At 49.8% G+C, this 16,926-nt stretch overlaps 3 protein-coding genes across 3 annotated transcripts; all 3 read right to left on the reverse strand.

Moving 5' to 3' along the window:
* Positions 1-281: 281 nt before the first annotated feature.
* LOC120664430 (F-box only protein 8-like) lies at positions 282-2,250 on the reverse strand. Its single transcript, XM_039943668.1, has 2 exons — positions 1,940-2,250; positions 282-1,838 (listed from the first exon to the last, which is right to left on the reverse strand). The coding sequence occupies exon 2, from the start codon at positions 1,813-1,815 to the stop codon at positions 634-636; it is 1,182 nt and encodes a 393-aa protein (XP_039799602.1). The 5' UTR covers positions 1,816-1,838; positions 1,940-2,250; the 3' UTR covers positions 282-633.
* A 7,683-nt stretch (positions 2,251-9,933) lies between these two features.
* Positions 9,934-14,370, reverse strand: LOC120664436. The gene is made up of 2 exons (XM_039943681.1): positions 13,733-14,370; positions 9,934-10,444 (listed from the first exon to the last, which is right to left on the reverse strand). The coding sequence occupies exons 1-2, from the start codon at positions 14,172-14,174 to the stop codon at positions 10,437-10,439; spliced, it is 450 nt and encodes a 149-aa protein (XP_039799615.1). The 5' UTR covers positions 14,175-14,370; the 3' UTR covers positions 9,934-10,436.
* On the reverse strand, positions 11,283-13,457 carry LOC120664442 (F-box protein At4g19940-like). The gene is made up of 2 exons (XM_039943688.1): positions 13,048-13,457; positions 11,283-12,959 (listed from the first exon to the last, which is right to left on the reverse strand). The coding sequence occupies exon 2, from the start codon at positions 12,948-12,950 to the stop codon at positions 12,510-12,512; it is 441 nt and encodes a 146-aa protein (XP_039799622.1). The 5' UTR covers positions 12,951-12,959; positions 13,048-13,457; the 3' UTR covers positions 11,283-12,509.
* Positions 14,371-16,926: the final 2,556 nt, after the last annotated feature.

Genomic DNA, 16,926 nt, shown 5'->3' on the forward strand with positions numbered 1-16,926 from the left:
AACACTTCCAAAACAAGAAATCGCTGCTGTCTCAACTCTTAAGTCTCCTATTAATTATCTAGACCCAGTTATTCTTCAATAGCATACATGCCAAAGAAAAAAAAGAACACAGACCTGGGATACTATCTATACCACATAATCAACTAGAAAGCTTTCAAGATTAATATGAGATCTTTCAGAGTTTCAGTTAAACTTCTGATAGATGTGTTGGTAAGACATGGAAGGTAACCTAGCTTCAGCATAAATAAACACACACTGGACAGATAAAAGAAAAATCGCTGTTGAATATTACTGTCTCAATTACTGATAGATGCAACAAAGAAAAATTTTCTATAAAAACTGTAACACATTCATCTTCTGCGTCTCTGCCAAACCGGGTCTGGAAACTATATAATTGGGCAGCTTTCGGTCTTAATATGACAGTTGACAGAGTTTTATATTTAAGCTTTTCTGATACATGCATTGCTTACAATATATGGTAGATTAGCTTGTTCAGCATAAATAAGCACTGAGCAACCAAGAACTCGCATTTAGTAATTATTACTCGCTACTAAGGATGCTACATGCTAGATTTTCCATACATGGGATCAATTTCCTGAAGAATATGCCCATGTGTACTCCAAAATCAACATTTCAATGCTCATTTGTAAGCACCAAATTCAAGAAATTGGGAACATATGGAATAAGAGACCCATAGTTGTGTCCAAGAGTGTGGAAGGCATCCAAATTCTCATTGTCCATGTCATATACCATCAGCTTCTGGTTGCTCAATTCAGTAAGGAAAATCATGTTGCGATCCGGATGAATGGCGAGCTCATATCTTTCATAAACATAGCGACTCATTTGTCCAAACAGCTTCAAGAAGCTCACCCTGTGCTTGAGGACCCATCCTCCTGTATCATAGTCCTCAAGAACCCAAATGGACAGGCCAGCCCATTTTAAACACTTTCTTTCCCATTCATCAAGTCTACCCACGCAATGAAGGCGCCCTTGGGATTGACCAACAAAAAGTGGGCAACTGCTCGTATCTGGCCAGGGAATGATGCTACTCGTCTTCCCTTTGATATCCACCGCAACTATTTGATTCTCCCAAGGATACTCAGAACGGAAGGTGATTAAATGCAGCATGCCGTTGACAAAGGCACCACGGAACGTGGATCTCAGCATGGCTCCACCATTAACCCATTGTTTCCATCCACCATCCTGCCATCCACTCTTTTGGCTTACCATGTCACTCCACACCCTGGTCTCGGACGAGTAGGCACGCACCTCAAGCTTAACATGTTCATGGCAGATATGGACCAAGTGGAAGTGTGGCGATACAGCCGGATAAAAAATCAACTCGGTGCGCTCTTCCAGGCGATCAGGAGAGCGACAGCCGGCGCTGGGCACGGCCACCCATTCCCCAGTGGCAGGGTTGCAAACGGCGTAGGCCGGTGCCGTGTCCGGTTTCCGGCCATGCTCAAAGAGGAGGAGCCCATTGCAGGAACCCAAGAGCTTGATGTTCTCGATCCCGGGCAGCTTCGTCAGGAAGGAGAAGGAAGGGTCAACGGGAGGCGCGGATCTCCCCGGCAGGCTGATGAAGCGCCAGCCGAATCCGCCTCCGTCGCTGCAGAAAAATCCTTCGAGCGTCTGGGGGAGCCGCTTCCGGTGGAGGGGGTCGGCAATGAGGTCGCGCCAGCGCTTCGAGACGCACTTGAACCGGTGGATGGACCTCACGGGGACGCGGGAGAGGATCTCCACGACGGCGTCGTCGGGGAGGTCGTCCGCCGCCGTAGCCGCGGCACCCCTCTTGGCGTCGCGGCAGCCCTCCATACCGCTGACTCCGAAGTCCAAACCTGAGGATATGGAGGCGCGGAGGAGACGAGCGCGCTCGCACGAGAGAGGGAAGAAAAATACTACATCAACTCGGCGAGGGTAGGTGCGAGGCGGAGCGTACCTGCCGCAGGAGACTAGCGGGATCGCCACGAGCGCGCTGCACCCGGGCGGCGGGAGTCGGCGTCCGCCGGGAGCCCGGGTCCCTGCCACGGTGGTGGGCGGGACCCCGGATCCCGGTCGCCCGGGTCGCCCCCGCGGTGCTTCGACTTGAACGTTGGGTAGACGAGGGAGGCGGCGGTGGGGGCGAATCTTCCGGTGCCTGCGAGGAACTGCCCGCTCCCGGCTGGATCTCGCCGCTGGAGGCCGTGGCAAGGACGGGACGAGGCCGACGGCGGAAGGCGGCGGCGAGTGTGCGAGGTGGGAGAGGATACCGAACGGAATGCCGCGGTTTTTTTATTTTTTTATTTTTTATTTTCGTTTTTTATAAAAATATATTTTTGTTTTCAAAATTTACAAAAATATACTGCGGCCGCCCCGCTGCCGGGCGGCAGGAACTTATCTAAAAAATTCAAAAAAAATTACGTTCCGATCCTTGAAGAACCGGTTGGCCGGCAGCGGGGCCGGCCGGCTCCCAGAGAGGTACTAGCTACCTCCCAGCGACAGCTCGAGGTCTACCTCCCAGCGACAGCTCGAGGCCTACTAGCTACCTGCAGGCTCGGCCGATGCTCATCGATCAACGCGCGCGGTGCGTGCGCACATGTATATTTTTGGCTGGAGGTTTCCGCAGTTCCGACGGCGACGCCTACCCCTGCTTCCAGCAGCGTCGAGCTGTGGCACGCGTACGCGCACAACCTGGGTATACGTGAGGCTAGGGCGTGTACAGCAACCTAGGACTGAGGTGCTACATGCATGCCGGGCGGCCCGTCAGGCATCGACTCGTCAGACATCGACTCGTCAGACAAAAGTAGTGCAGATCAAGCTAAGGGACCATTAACGGTGGCCAACCGCACGCACCATCGGGTTAGCAATTGGTAGGATTTATAAAGTCTCGCCTAATGTAATACCTCCAGCAAACTTCAGTTGTCTGAAACATCAGGCTTTGCTACAAAGTTCCCATTTTGTCTTAGCATTTTTTATATAATTTTATTTGGTTCTGCTTATGGTCATTTCAAGGCTCTGAAAACACAATACATACACCAGCTTAATCAGGACCTATAAAAAGCACCACAAACATGCATGTGCAGCTGTCATATTAGTCATGTTGTTATAAAGTAATCCAAAATGGAATGTGTTCGGATATACATGTTGCTATTTTTCTTCTCTTGAACTATTGATTGAGCATATATGCTTTGCGCTTCTCCCTGATATATTTAAGCTTAAATAAAGGGAGCATAACAAGAAGAAGAAAAGGGTAGCGGATGGTTCTTAGCTTTAAGTGAACATCAAGGATTTGAATTGGCAAAAAACGAGGAATCACCTAATGCGAGCAGAATTTTGGCAGATTCCTCTCTTTTGCTAAACATTATCTTGACAAAAGTGGTTTCAATTTGGATTTATATATGTGTGCAACTAGATAGGGCACTTGTGTTCTTTTGCTCCAGAGAATAATATGCCCTTTTGGACTAGCTTCTAGAGCGGACGTAGGACCCCGAGCAAAAAACAAGGGCGCAGGAACCAACAGATTTGTCTCGAGGTCTGATGAATCGTTGGCACGCACAGCTCGACGCTGCTGGAAGCAGGGGCAGGCGTCGCCGTCGGAACCTGCAGCCAAAAATATGCATGTGCGCACGCACCGCGCGCGTTGTTCGATGAGTATCGGCAGCCAAAAATATGCATGTGCGCACGCACGGCGCGCGTTGTTCGATGAGTATCGGCCGAGCCTGCAGGTAGCTAGCAGGCCTCGAGCTGCCGCTGGGAGGTAGGCCTCGAGCTGCCGCTGACAGGTAGCAGGTCTCTGGAGGGGGTCGCCCCGCTGCCGGTCGGACTCGAGGGCCGGCCGTCCCGCTGTCGGGCAATCGGTTCTTCAGGGATCGGAACATAATTTTTTTGAGAAATTTTTTGCAGATAAGTCCCTGCCGCCCGGCAGCGGAGCGATCGGGTGCCGGCCGCCCGGCAGCGGGGCGGCCGGGGTATATTCTTGTAAATTTTGAAAACGAAAATATATTTTTGTAAAAAACGAAAATAAAAAATATAAAAATATAAAAACCACACTATAATGAACCAGAGTGTGGCGACTGGCGAGACGATGAGGGCATTTCGGGTATTTCTCTATGGTCCAGAGTTGTGAGGCCCAGCCCAATTCCTGGTACCGCGCGGTTTTTTTATTTTATTTTTTATTTTCGTTTTTTATAAAAATATATTTTCGATTTGAAAATTTACAGGAATATACCCGGCCGCCCGGCAGCAGGGCGGCAGGGGCTTTTGTGAAAAAAAAATTCGCGGAGAAAATTGCACAGAGGTCCCTGGGGGCCGGTCGCACGGCAGCGGGGCGGCCGGCCCCCCCAGGCCGCCCGGCAGCGGGGCGGCCGGCCCTGGCCGCCCGGCTGCAAGGCGACCGGATCTCCCATCCTTATATAAGGGTTGGCTGGTCCCCCCACCCCTCATTTGCATCACTAAAATTCCAGAAACTAAGAAAAAAGAGGGATGGAGGGACAGAGGCGAAGCCCTGTCGAATTTTCGAGCCGGCGATTGCAAGTAACCAAAATTCTTGTACGCTTTACTAATAGATTATATTGTAATTATTTTTATTGAAACAGTAGATTAGCAATCAATTTAATATCATGATTGTGTGTCCAGATATGTCGAGCAAGCTTCATTTTCTAGTTCATTATAGTGACGGATATATTTCTCATGATGTGTATGGAGTAGATCTATCACCTTTTCAACGAAGAGAGTGCGGATTAGATAAACCCTTAGACAGGAGTTTTGGTTCCATACGCAAATGGCTTCACGAGATATTCAATGTGAATCAAAAGACTCATTTCCTAACCGTTCAGACTGTGACGAATTGGGGAACTGAAGGGGATTTCTGGGAGTTGATGCTTATAGCAAACACCGAAGAATGGCGGACTTACATGCAAGCAGCTATTGACCGCAGGTGGCCTCTTACAATGCTAATTCAGATTCACCAGAAGGCAGCCCATTTCGGTGAAGGGTCAACAAGTACATCATCTCATATGAACCAAGCAGTGGAACAAGAAAATAAAGATCAGAATATGCATGTCACAGAACCTGAGCCGCAAGGTATGGCTGATCAGGTAGGAGAAAAAGAAGATCAGAACGTGCATGTCATTCAACCTGAGCCGCAAGGTTTAGCTGATGAGGGGGAGCGGATACCTGGAATAGTGGAAGCTATAAAGAATGAAGACCAAGAGGCTCGAATGATGGAAGAATGTGGGGACTCATGAGACGATGAGGACTACCTGTTGCTAGGTGAATGGCGAGACAAGGGTTTTGGAAATCCAGTGATACAGGACATTAGGAGTAATGAGTACGAATACAGAGAGAATGAGGTTGTGCAGGGGGCAAAATATTCTAGCATTGAAGCTGTGAAAGATGCTGTGAAGCTTTGGGCTATATCGTTGAGGAAGGAATTCAGAGTTGTGAAGTCTAGCAGCCAAGAATATGAGGTGAAGTGTGTCAATGGCGACTGTACATGGCAAGTACATGCCTACAAGGGCAAGTACAAGACACACTGGAGTGTTCAATTGTTACACCACATACATGTAGATTAACTGCTGTTGCGCAAACTCACCGTTACATCACATCTATTTTCGTGGCCAAGAAGATGTATGGGGTGATTCTGGACAAAATTGATTATGAGCCAAAATTGATAATTAGGGACATTGACGACCGTTTTCAATACAAAATCAGCTATGCAAAGGCTTGGCGGGCAAAATAAAATGTGTGAGGGCATTTATGTATTGTCTTCCTGTTCTATGTATTGACGGCATATTCTTGACAGGAAGATATAAGGGGACAATACTGACAGCGATTGGAGTTGATTGCAACAAGCAGGTGGTTCCCATCGCCTTTGCTTTTGTTGAGAATGAGAACACAGAGAGCTGGTATTGGTTCCTTGAACGTGTGAAGATTCACGTTGTTGCTAGAAGGTCTAATGTTTGCCTCATCAGTAACAGACATGCTGGTCTTCTAGCAGCAATAAGACAACTACATAAAGGAAGTCGAGGACAGCCTCCTCTATGACCAGATGTTGTGAGTAGGTGGTACATAAGGCATATGGGTGCAAACTTTTATGAGCGCTTCAAGAATAAGGAACTTATGAATTTGTTCAAGAGATTGTGCACTCAGAATCAGCAGTGGAAGTTTGATGCATTGTGGCAGGTGCTAGATAACATGTGCACCGAGCTGCTAAAGGAACAGGCCTCAACCTCCAGCCGGAGACGTTCCGGCGGCGGACCTTTCACATAGTGGATTAAGGATGCACCTAAGGAGAAGTGGTCAATTCTATACGACACTGGTGGTCGTCGATATGGGATCGAGACAACCAACCACGCAGAGTGTTACAATATGGTAATACGTCATGTTCGTGGATTTCCTCTTGTTGGCATAGTTGAGTTCATCATGTACGGATGCACAAGGTACTTCAGAGAGCGGTACCAGGCAGCTGCTGTCTTACTTAATGATCCAGGAGTGATTTTTTCTAATAAGGTCACTAACTACATGAAAGAAAAGATTGAAAAGCCTCAATATCACAGAGTGGTCTCCATGGGCACAAATGATCAAAGGTTTGAGGTTTCTTGCAATGACAGGACAGGATAGGGTGTCCGCAGACAAAGGGTCGTTCAGGATTGCTTGATAACGCCGGAAGGCAAGGTTTTTTACAGATGCAAGAAGCCACAGCTTCTTCACTTCCCATGCTACCATGTTATTGCGGCATGTTCAGAATCTGGGTTGGATCCTGAGGTTTTTGTTTCACAATATTACAGAAAAGAAACCGTTGTGCACACTTGGGGCCATGAGATATATGGCATAGCCAGTCTGGGATCATTCACTACACCAAATATCTCTCCAATGTACATTACCAATCCAGATGCTAGAAGAGGGGTAGGTCAACGGCATACACTTCGTATCCGTAACGGAATGGATGAGTCTGAGGCAGAAAAGAAAAAAAAAGATGCAACCTGTGTGGAGCAGATGGTCACACTTACAAGAAGTGCCCTAAAATGCAAGAAGATAATGCTGGTGCTGAGGTTGGACCTTCTGGAAATCCCACCGATGGATTGCCTCCGGATTTTGGAGCCCGTCGCGTCTAGATTTCGTTATGTGTGCATATGTATTTGAACCAGATGTATGGATATGTATTCCGACCTGTATGTGATAATTATATTTCGTTATGTATGGATATGTATTTGCACCAGATTGTAGCATGTAATATTACGAAGGTATTTGTGTAGTAAGATTTCTTGGTTGTAGTTCTAAATGTGTAGGTTGGTTCAATGAGATTGCTCATTGAATGTAGTGTACTGAAAATAGAAGGGTAGTTACGAATCATAAATTTTCGGTTTGCAATACAGTTTTGTAAACAATGCTACGATTACAAAGTAGAGGCCTAAGGCGTTCGTACTACTAGGTACTTGAACAATGAAAATCATGGCATGTGCAACACGATAACCTCGTGTTGTGAGTAAACCTAACATGCCTTAGTAAATGTAAAATACCGGGATTACATGGTAGTGCTTTACTGAGTGCACCGGAGATATTTTCCCTTCCTAATAGCTTCAGACCCTGTTTCCTTAGCACGGTGGGCCCTCTCTCGCTTCCTCTCCCTATCAGTTTCACGTTCCTCTGCCTTCTGACGTTCCACTTCTGCAATCCTCTTCTGAATCTCTTCCTGGTTTTTCTTGCGCTTCTCCTCCATCTGTTCTTCATGCAGCATTCGTTGCCACCTTTGTGCAGCCCACCTTGCTTGACGCTCCACATGGTCATTATCCTGCTGAGATTGCTCGGTGTCTAACCACTGCACGAAATCACATAGAGGCGGTGGAGTCTTCCCCCAAATCATGTTAGAAATCATTACTAGATCTGAAAGTGACAAACTCTGATAGTGTTTTGTAGTACCTTTGCTCGGTCCTTGCCGTAATGCTTGGGCGGGTCGTACTCGTAATTCTTGCACATGAAGAATCTCTTGCCAAAGTCATCCCCCAAAACCCTTGATTTCATTAGTTTGCAAAAGGATCCGCAAAAACACATAGGCACCTGGACTCCTTGGGGGACTGTTTCCGTCACCTTACTCCATGGAATGTAGGTGGATCCTGAGGATGCCATGGTGTAGAGCTCTGGCAATCACAAGTGAGCAATCAGATTGCTAATATACTATATCAACGCTAATCATTATCAGTAACTACACTTAAATGTACCACTAATCAATCCTAATAATAATTAAACGGATTTCTAAACTACTGTTTCAACAAAATGCTTTCTACAATTTTCTAACATTTTCTAAAAAAATTTAATGTTATCTTCCAATTTTTAAGACTTTCTAATACTTCTATAACAATTTTCTAGTACTTTCTAATACTTAATCTAACACTAAATGTACTGTATCAACGCTAATCATTACAAGTAACTGCACCTAAATGTACCACTAATCACTCTTAACAATAATTAAATCGATTGCTAATCTACTGTTTCAACAAAAATAATTACAACATAATCTATTTGTAAAGCGTAGAAGAATTTTGGTTACCTGCAGTCGCCGGCTCGAAAATCCGGCAGGGCTTCACCGCTCTCCCTCCCTCCCTCTTTTTTCTTGATTTCTGGAATTTTAGTGATGCAAATGAGGGGTGGGGGACCAGCCAACCCTTATATATGGGGGGAGAGCCGGTCGCCCAGCAGCCGGGCGACCGGCCCCAGGGACCTCCGCACAATTATTTGAGCAAAAGATTTTGCACAAAAGCCCCTGCCGCCCCGCTACCGGGCGGCCAGGTCCCGGCCGCCCGGCAGCGGGACGCCCGGGGTATATTCCTGTAAATTTCCAAATCGAAAATATATTTTTGTAAAAAATGAAAATAAAAAATAAAAAAAACCGCTGGTACCGCGGGGTTGGAACAGCCGTGCGCAGCCCAGCAGCACCCAAATGGAGGCCCAAAATTTTGAAATTAACCAAGCGATGTATCGAAATACCGATCTGAATTCTATTTGACCCTAGTATCCTACGGTAGGATTCCAAACCCCCCCCCCCCCCCCCCCCCCCCCCCCCACCACACACACACAGAGCATTAGGCTGCGTTGGGCAATTAGGAGGTAGTATCCACCAGACCACAACTTGCTGGACTAAGAACTAGACTGTCGAAATTTCTTGAACATGTGCTTAGTTCTCTGGGTAACCATAGCTCGTCATGATTTTCTTTTTTTTTTTACTTTGTGTCCCACGTGTTATAGACACCACAGATTTCCCAAAATTTATCTAAGATGTGATAAACAAATTGCTAGCAGCATAGTTTAGCAAAGAGGTGTGGCAATGTGTGGACATCAACCAAACATGCTCTAAAATTAAGCACACGAGAAGAGCTAATAACGAAACCAACCTTTTCCCCCCTCAATTGAGAACAACCCCTTTGAAAATTTTATCCTTAATCATTGTGTCTTATTGATCTTTTAAAATTACTGTGTGCTGTTGGTCTTTCAATCATGTGTAATGTTGGCTACCTTTGCTGTTGCCATCCAAAAGTTCCATTTGGATCTCTTTCACCTCCAAAAATGATGATCATAGGAAATACTTGAAATGAAATGTCCAACACAACTGAGTTTATGCACGAACAATGAAGCACAAAGACACCTACTTTTAGATGCTGGGGTGCAGGTCAAGTTCGATTAATACGTAGCAGGTGGAAAACGCCATAGCGCAGTCAATCCTTGCACACCATTTCGGCTCAAAATCTTGCCATTTTTCAGACGACTGAAGATTTTGAGCTGTAAATCTTTAAAAAAGATTTGAGCTGTAGAAATGAGCCATTTGGGAACAAAAATTTGAATACAGCACATAAAAATGGGAGAGTACAAAATTACCATCTTATAGAACAATGCTGAAAAATAGGCCCCAAGTACTCAGCGACGAGTCAGCATCGACAAGTAAGCTCTGCTCTAGCTTTCTGTTTTTTATTTCTGCTATTATGTATGGTTGGAAAATATTGAATGGTGCTGAAGAAACAAAAATTGCAGTGAGAGTATCACTCGCTAGTAATGCTTCGAAAAAGATATTTCAGTACAGAAAATGACTGACTCCAGAAACAGAAAAGGGGACAATTGGAACATATAACCTTACTGCAGCATTTACACATCGTATGAGACCCAGAAAGCACATTATCATGAGTTCATAAAGTTAGGCAACTAAATAGATTGTAGGGATGACCCACTTCGTATCACTGAATATTTCTGAACACCTTGGGAACGTGGTGCCCACTTGAAACTGCCACAATTTGTCCAGTTGGTAGCCCAGCCATCCTGCGTGTCTCAGGAATTGAAGGAAGAGGCAAACATTGCACCATGAATGCAAATCGGAATGTGAATTTCGAAAAGGACTGAAGGATTGAAAATATGGTCACAGCCTGTAAAAGGAATTCCGTGATACTGCCAACTGCAGAAGGCCTTACAGATTAAGCTTCTGCACAGGGTTGAAGAAGCAGAAATCAGATTTCAGGACTTGCAAAGTGGAAGAAAGTTTGCAAATAGGTAATTAAAATGACATTAGTTCAGGTGATGCTCTAGTGATTAGTGTTATATCCTAACAAAATCATTCAGAATTACTGTGACCTGTAAAATAACATGCAAGTTCTCAAGGTGCTGGACAAATTTAGCAAGAACAGGAACAAGCTTTAACATGCGATGGACTCATACAATCGTCAATCAGACTTTGGTATCATCAGGGAAATACATGCAAGTTCAATTGTGTAGGAGTGTTACTTCAAGATGTGCAATATTCTGTCAAATGTTCTGCTACCAGAGCTGTACGCTTGAGCACTGACACTGTATGCATTACTTTCTAAAGCTTCAAACTGCTGTCAAACACAGTTTAGTTTTTGTCTAAACAATACATAACATATGTAGAATCACTAGCACTTGTAAAACAAGAAATCTCTGCTATCTCTGAAATCTCCTATATTAATGTGGATCCAGTCATTCTTCAGTAGCATACATGCAAAAGCAATGCAAACAATCTATTGTTCTATACCACATAATCAACTAGGAAGCTTGCACTTTAAACTTCTGATTGATATGCACTGTTGGAAACATATGGAAGATAACCTTTCATCCTTCAATGTAAATAAACAAACACCGGACAGACGAAAGAAAAATCTGCTGTTAATTTGTACACCAAGTAATTGCAAAATTACTGTCCCAACTACTGCTACAGAAAAATATAATACATTCATCTTCTGAACCTCTGCCAAAAATGGTCTGGAAACTATATAATTGGGAAAATTTTGGGCTTAATAGGACTGTTGACTGAAAATTATAGTAAAACCTTTCCTATACATGCAGTGTTTACAATATATGGAAGATTCGTTCATTCAGCATAATAAGCACATACAGGACTGAGGAAACCAAAAGCTCACAGTTAGTAATCACTGACTAGTAAGGCCAACCAAAAAAAATATATAAGTATACAAGAAGATCAGAATTCTGACATCACAAAAGATAGCAGTTTAAAGTTGGTAAATGGAGCTCTTAAAGTTAAATCATCACAAGCAGGGCAACTTCATTTAATAAGGTAACTAGCATATGTAAAACTGCCTTACACAGATGTCTCTCAACTGAGAGCGAATCTGTCCAAGTCACCAGCAATGTATTTGCTCAGTTCTCACAGATTTCATTCACCCAGGTTGCTAACTTCTCCATACATGGGGATCAATTTACTGAAGAATATCCCCATGAGTACCTCAAAAGCAACATTTCAATGCTCATTTGCAAGCACCAACTTCAGGAAACTGGGAACATATGGAGTAGGAGACCCATAGTTGTGTCCAAGAGTGTGGAAAGCATGCAATTCCTTACTGTCCATGTCATATGATATCAGCTCCTGGCTACTATGCTAAAGAATGAAAATCAAATTGCAATCCGGATGAATGGCAAGCACATTGCTATTATAACCATCCAGGCAACTCATTTGTCCAAACAGCTCCAAGAAGCTCACCCTGTGCTTGAGGACCCATTCTTCTGTATCATAGTCCTTAAGAACCCAAATGGACAGTCCAGCCCACTTTAAACAATTTTCTTCCCGTTCCAAAAGTAAACCCACACAATGCAGGAGCCCTTGGGATTGGCCGACAAAACGAGGAAAATCACGATTGTCTGGCCAGCGAATGATCCCACACATCTTCCCTTCCCTATCCAACATAGTTATCAAATACTTCCCCTGCATGTTGGAGATGATTAAATACACCATGCCGTTAACACAGGCACCAGTTGATGTCAGTATGGCTCCACCATTAACCCATCGTTTCCATCCACCACCATCTTGCGATCGCCTCGGTTGGCTTGCCCAATCACTCCACGCCCTGGTCTCAGACGAGTAGGCACGCACCTCAATCACACCCAGGAAATCTTCCTGCCAGATATGGACCAAGTGGAAGTGTGGCGATACGGCTGGATCGAAGATCAAATAGGTGCGCACTTCTGATACCGGACCAGGAGAGGGACGGCCAGGGCCGGGCACGGCCACCAACTGCTCAGTGGCGGGGTTGCACACGGCGTAGTCCGGTCTGCCGACGCCGCGATTCCGGCCGCCGCTTGAAGAGGAGGAGCCCATTGCAGGAACCCACGAGCTCGATGCTCTCGATCCCGGACAGCTTCGAGAGGAAGGAGAAGGAAGGGTCGACGGGAGAAGCGGATCTTCCACTCCCAGGCAGGCTGATGAAGCGCCCGTGGAAGCTGGCGCCCGCGCCGGCGCAGCAGACGAAGCCCTCGAGGGTCTGGGGGAGCCGCTTCCGGTGGAGCAGGTCGGCGATGAGGTCGCGCCAGGGCTTTGAGACGCACTTGAACCGGTGGATGGACCTCGCGGGGACGCGGGAGAGGATCTCCACGACGGCGTCGTCGGGGAGGCCGTCCGCCGCCGTGGCAGCAGCACCCCGCTCGGCCTCGGCGTCGAGGCCGTCGTCCTCCGTGTCCATGCCGCTGAACTGCGAATCCGAGGAGATGGAGGTGAGGGGATGAGCGCGCGCGCACGGGTGAACGACCCAGCGAGGGTAGGTGCGGGGCGGAGCGTACCTGCCACGTGCCGCCGGAGACTGCCGGGGGATCGCCACGAGCGCGGCGCCGCCGCCCGCCGGGGAGTTGGTTTTTTTTTGAGGGGGCCGGTGAGTTGGTGCGGTGTGGCCAGTGGCCGTGTGGGGACTGGGCAGAGTGGGCCTTCTTTTCTCACTCGGATGACGGAGACGAGGGCCGCAATTTCTTTCCGGAGCCTAGATATGCGAGGCCCAGCCCAAAACTGGAACTGGCCCAACCAGGCCCAAAAAGGATCCTGGCACAGCCCAAACGATCTGGCACAGACTGAACGCAGCCCAAAAAAAAGAACAACTAGGCACCACTCGAACAATATTTCTTAATCTCAAAAAAAAAAACTTGAACAAAATTTCCGGCGGTCCGCCGCCGCCGGCAAAGAGTGGCACGCCGAGACGAGTTTGCGGGGTCGCCGCGCGCGCGCGCTTAGCGGCCTCCGAGAGCCAATCGATAACGAATGGCCAACGAATCCACTTATCAGAAGGAACAGCGTACATGTCAAAATAGTTCTCACATCTAGAAATCCACAACTTAGGATTAGGACCATCGAACGAGGGGAACGGAATTTTGGGCAAACGACTAGCACTGGCACGATCATTATGGATCGAGCGCAATTCAGGATCAATATGACCAACAAAAGGCTTAGGGGAGGGGAAGTAGTTGAGGGACGTACCCTTGACCGGGATATGAGTATGGGTGAAAACCTGCCCCAACTCAAGATCCCGGTGGTGAGAAACAACGCGGTGCCCATCAGGGCCGTCGGCGCTGAATCCGGCAGGTGGGGGCACGGACGCCGACAATGGTTTCTCCAGGATACCCGGATCAGATCCGGAACGATCCATGGCGACGCGGTCCCAAGCCTTGTGGAGCTTGTGCACTTCGAGCTTCAGATCTTCGACGGAAGCTTCAAGCCACGGCCTCCAATCGCAGAGCCCCGCGGTCGCTGCATCGGTGCGTGGCTTCCAGGCGTCGATGGCTGCCACCGCATCCTCCAAGACGGAGATGCGAGCATCGCGCTTGGAATCCACCTCATTGAAGCGCTGCTCCCACTTCAAATCGAGCTCGGTGAAGCGCTTGTTCATCTCGTCGAGGATGAGTTTGGTGTTCGGGTCCATGGCTCTTGCTTTCTTCTGGAATCTGGTGTAATGGTGGTGGGGAAACTCCAGGATCGGAATATGAATCTGATACCAATCTGTTAGGCTACCGGCAGGAATCAAGGAAGGAAGAGAGAAAGACGAGGCGAGGATAGGGAGGAACGGCAGAGGACAGATTAACAGCGAGAGGTTTGTTTACAACTCAATTCATGCTTCCCCATGCAGGAGCGCACGCGGACAGATATATCTCATGCAGGAACAAACTCACACACGCCAAGGATCCTACTGGGTCCACTCTGGGCCGGTAACACGCGTGTTGGGCCGGGCCGTCCTCTTGCCTCTGCCGTTCATCATGTGCTCTGCTTCAATGTCGCCAGCAGAGCTGGGATCGTCACGGGTGGTGACACCAAGACTACACCAGACGCACTGCACGGCCAGGCAGGCCGCCTCCACCGCCGCCTGGACGGAGACCATGGGCGCCCCTCCCGGAAACGCGACCCCTCCACCGCGGAGACCGCCGACACCGCCGACGGCCTTGAGCACCCGCGAATCGAACGCCGTGGCGCAGGTCCGCCGCGCCGCGCCGCGCACAGGGTCGGGGCGTGCGGAGACACACTTCGGTCTTCGGCAGGGCCAAGGGAACGAACGGAGACCATGGTGGACTTGCGCCGCAGCGGCGGCAAGCCCTCGAGGAGGCAAAGTGGACGGCCCAAGCCCGAAACATGGCGGCGCGCCGGCGAGCCGCGGCGTGCAGGAGCACTGGAGCAGGCCGTGCGACGCGACCCCCCGGGGCTGGGCTGGACGGTATCCGAAATTCCGACCGGGGGTGGACGGTGTTTCAAATACCGTCCGGCCCCGGGTCCCTCCCGTCCGTCCAATCGCGGATCTGCGGCTCGGATAATTCGGAAATCGTCTCCTATTTACCTCAGCTTATTTCCCCGTCCCCTCACGTGGTCCATCCCAGCAACGAGAAGGAGAAGCCCACGCGCGGCGCCGGCAAGCCCGGTTGCGGCGGTGCGCCGCCGGCCGTTGTCCTGTCTCCGGCGACGGAGCGCACGCGTCCTTTACACGTGCCGCTGTGGCGGTAGCCTTGTCGACAGCGGATCGTCCTCGCCGCCGCGCCCGAGGGCACCACCGTCGCCACCGGCCAACCTGCCTGTCACCCCAGACACCGTTATAGCAGAGCTGTTGCTATCTCTGCAACTCATCCAGTCTTCACCATTCTCGCCGGCGAGTTCGTTGCTACGACGCGAGCGTGACTAGGAAAGCGACAGGGCTAATAAGAGTTGAAACACTGACTTCTGATTGATGCCCAACGGCAAACGCACAGACAGTACATTTCCATTCTCTTCAATCAAATTTACAAGTTCATGCTATTGATCCAACTTATTTCACACAATTGAACACAACCAATAAATCATTAAACACTCAGGCAGGATCGATCTACCCAGGTGAATTGAAGAATCATCCAAGTAGCAAAAAAAATAAGCGCGAACAGCTGCCCATGTACGCGGCGTTTCTTGGGACCCCAGGTTCAGACTTCAGACACCGGTGGTCCGCCGGCGGCGGCGAAGAGTGGCACGCCGAGACGAGTTTGTGGGGTTGCCGCACGCGCTCAGCCTCCGGCGCCGCCGAAGGCCGACGGCCGACCTCACGACCGCACGCCTTGAGCGCGAATCGAACGCCCTGGCGCAGGTCCGCCGCCGCGCCGCGCCCATGGTCAGGGCGTGCGGAGAGCCGGAGACACACTTCGGTCTTCGACAGAGCCAAGGGGACGGAGACCATGGTGGACTTACGCTGCGGCGGCGGCAGCGAGCCCTCGAGGATCCAAAGTGGACGGCCGAAGCCCGAAACACCGCGGTGCGCCGGCGAGCCGCGGCGGGCAAGAGCAGGCCGCGTCCCCGGGGCTGGACGGTGTCCGAAATACCGGGGAATCTATTTATCGCGCGCGTGAATAGGATCGCTCGGGTCGCAGAAGAAGGCCGCTGTTCATCTTCCTCGAGCAGGCTGCGACGGCGGCCGGAGGTTGGGTCTTCGGGGTCCGGGTTGCCAGGGTCTGGTGGTCACCGCCGACCTTAGAAGAGGGGGTGGGGTGGTAGAGAAGCCAGGCGGCGGAGGCGGGTTGCGGGCGGCGGCGGTCGGCGGTGAGGACGCCACCGGCAGGGGGCGGCGGGGAGACAAGTGGTAGGCCAGGCACCGGGCGGGGGAGCGCGGATAAGCTGATTAGTGTCAGCGGCGGCGGAGGCGCCAGCGGCGGCGCCGGAGCCGGGGAAGCGGGGGCGCAGCGGCCAAGAGGCTTCTGCGATGGCAGCGCCGCTAGTCGCGCGCGTTAGGAATAGACGTCCCCCGAAATACCGTCCGGCCCCGGGTCCCTCTCGTCCGTCCAGTCACGGATGTGCGGCTCAGATAATTCGGAAATCGTCTCCTATTTACATCAGCTTATTTTCCTGTCCTCTTGTCCATCCCAGACTCCCAGCGACGAGCAGCAGACCCACGCGCGGCGCCGGCCGGCAAGCCCGGTGCGGCGGTGCGCCGCCGGTGTCCTGGCTCCGGCGACGGAGCGCCACGAGTCTTCTGCACGTCAGCGTGCCGCCGTGACGGTGGCCTCGTCGGCAGCGGGGGCCTGCGTCGCACCGCCCTCGCCGCCGCGCCCGAGGGCACCACCGTCGCCGCCGGCCAACCTGCCTGTCACCCCAGCCACCGTTTTAGCAGAGCAGTTGCTACCTCTGCAATTCATCCAGTTCTCCCTCACCATTCTCGCCGGCGAGTTCGT

Source organism: Panicum virgatum, chromosome 2K (assembly GCF_016808335.1).
Source record: "Panicum virgatum strain AP13 chromosome 2K, P.virgatum_v5, whole genome shotgun sequence".
Classification (NCBI taxonomy): domain Eukaryota; kingdom Viridiplantae; phylum Streptophyta; class Magnoliopsida; order Poales; family Poaceae; genus Panicum; species Panicum virgatum.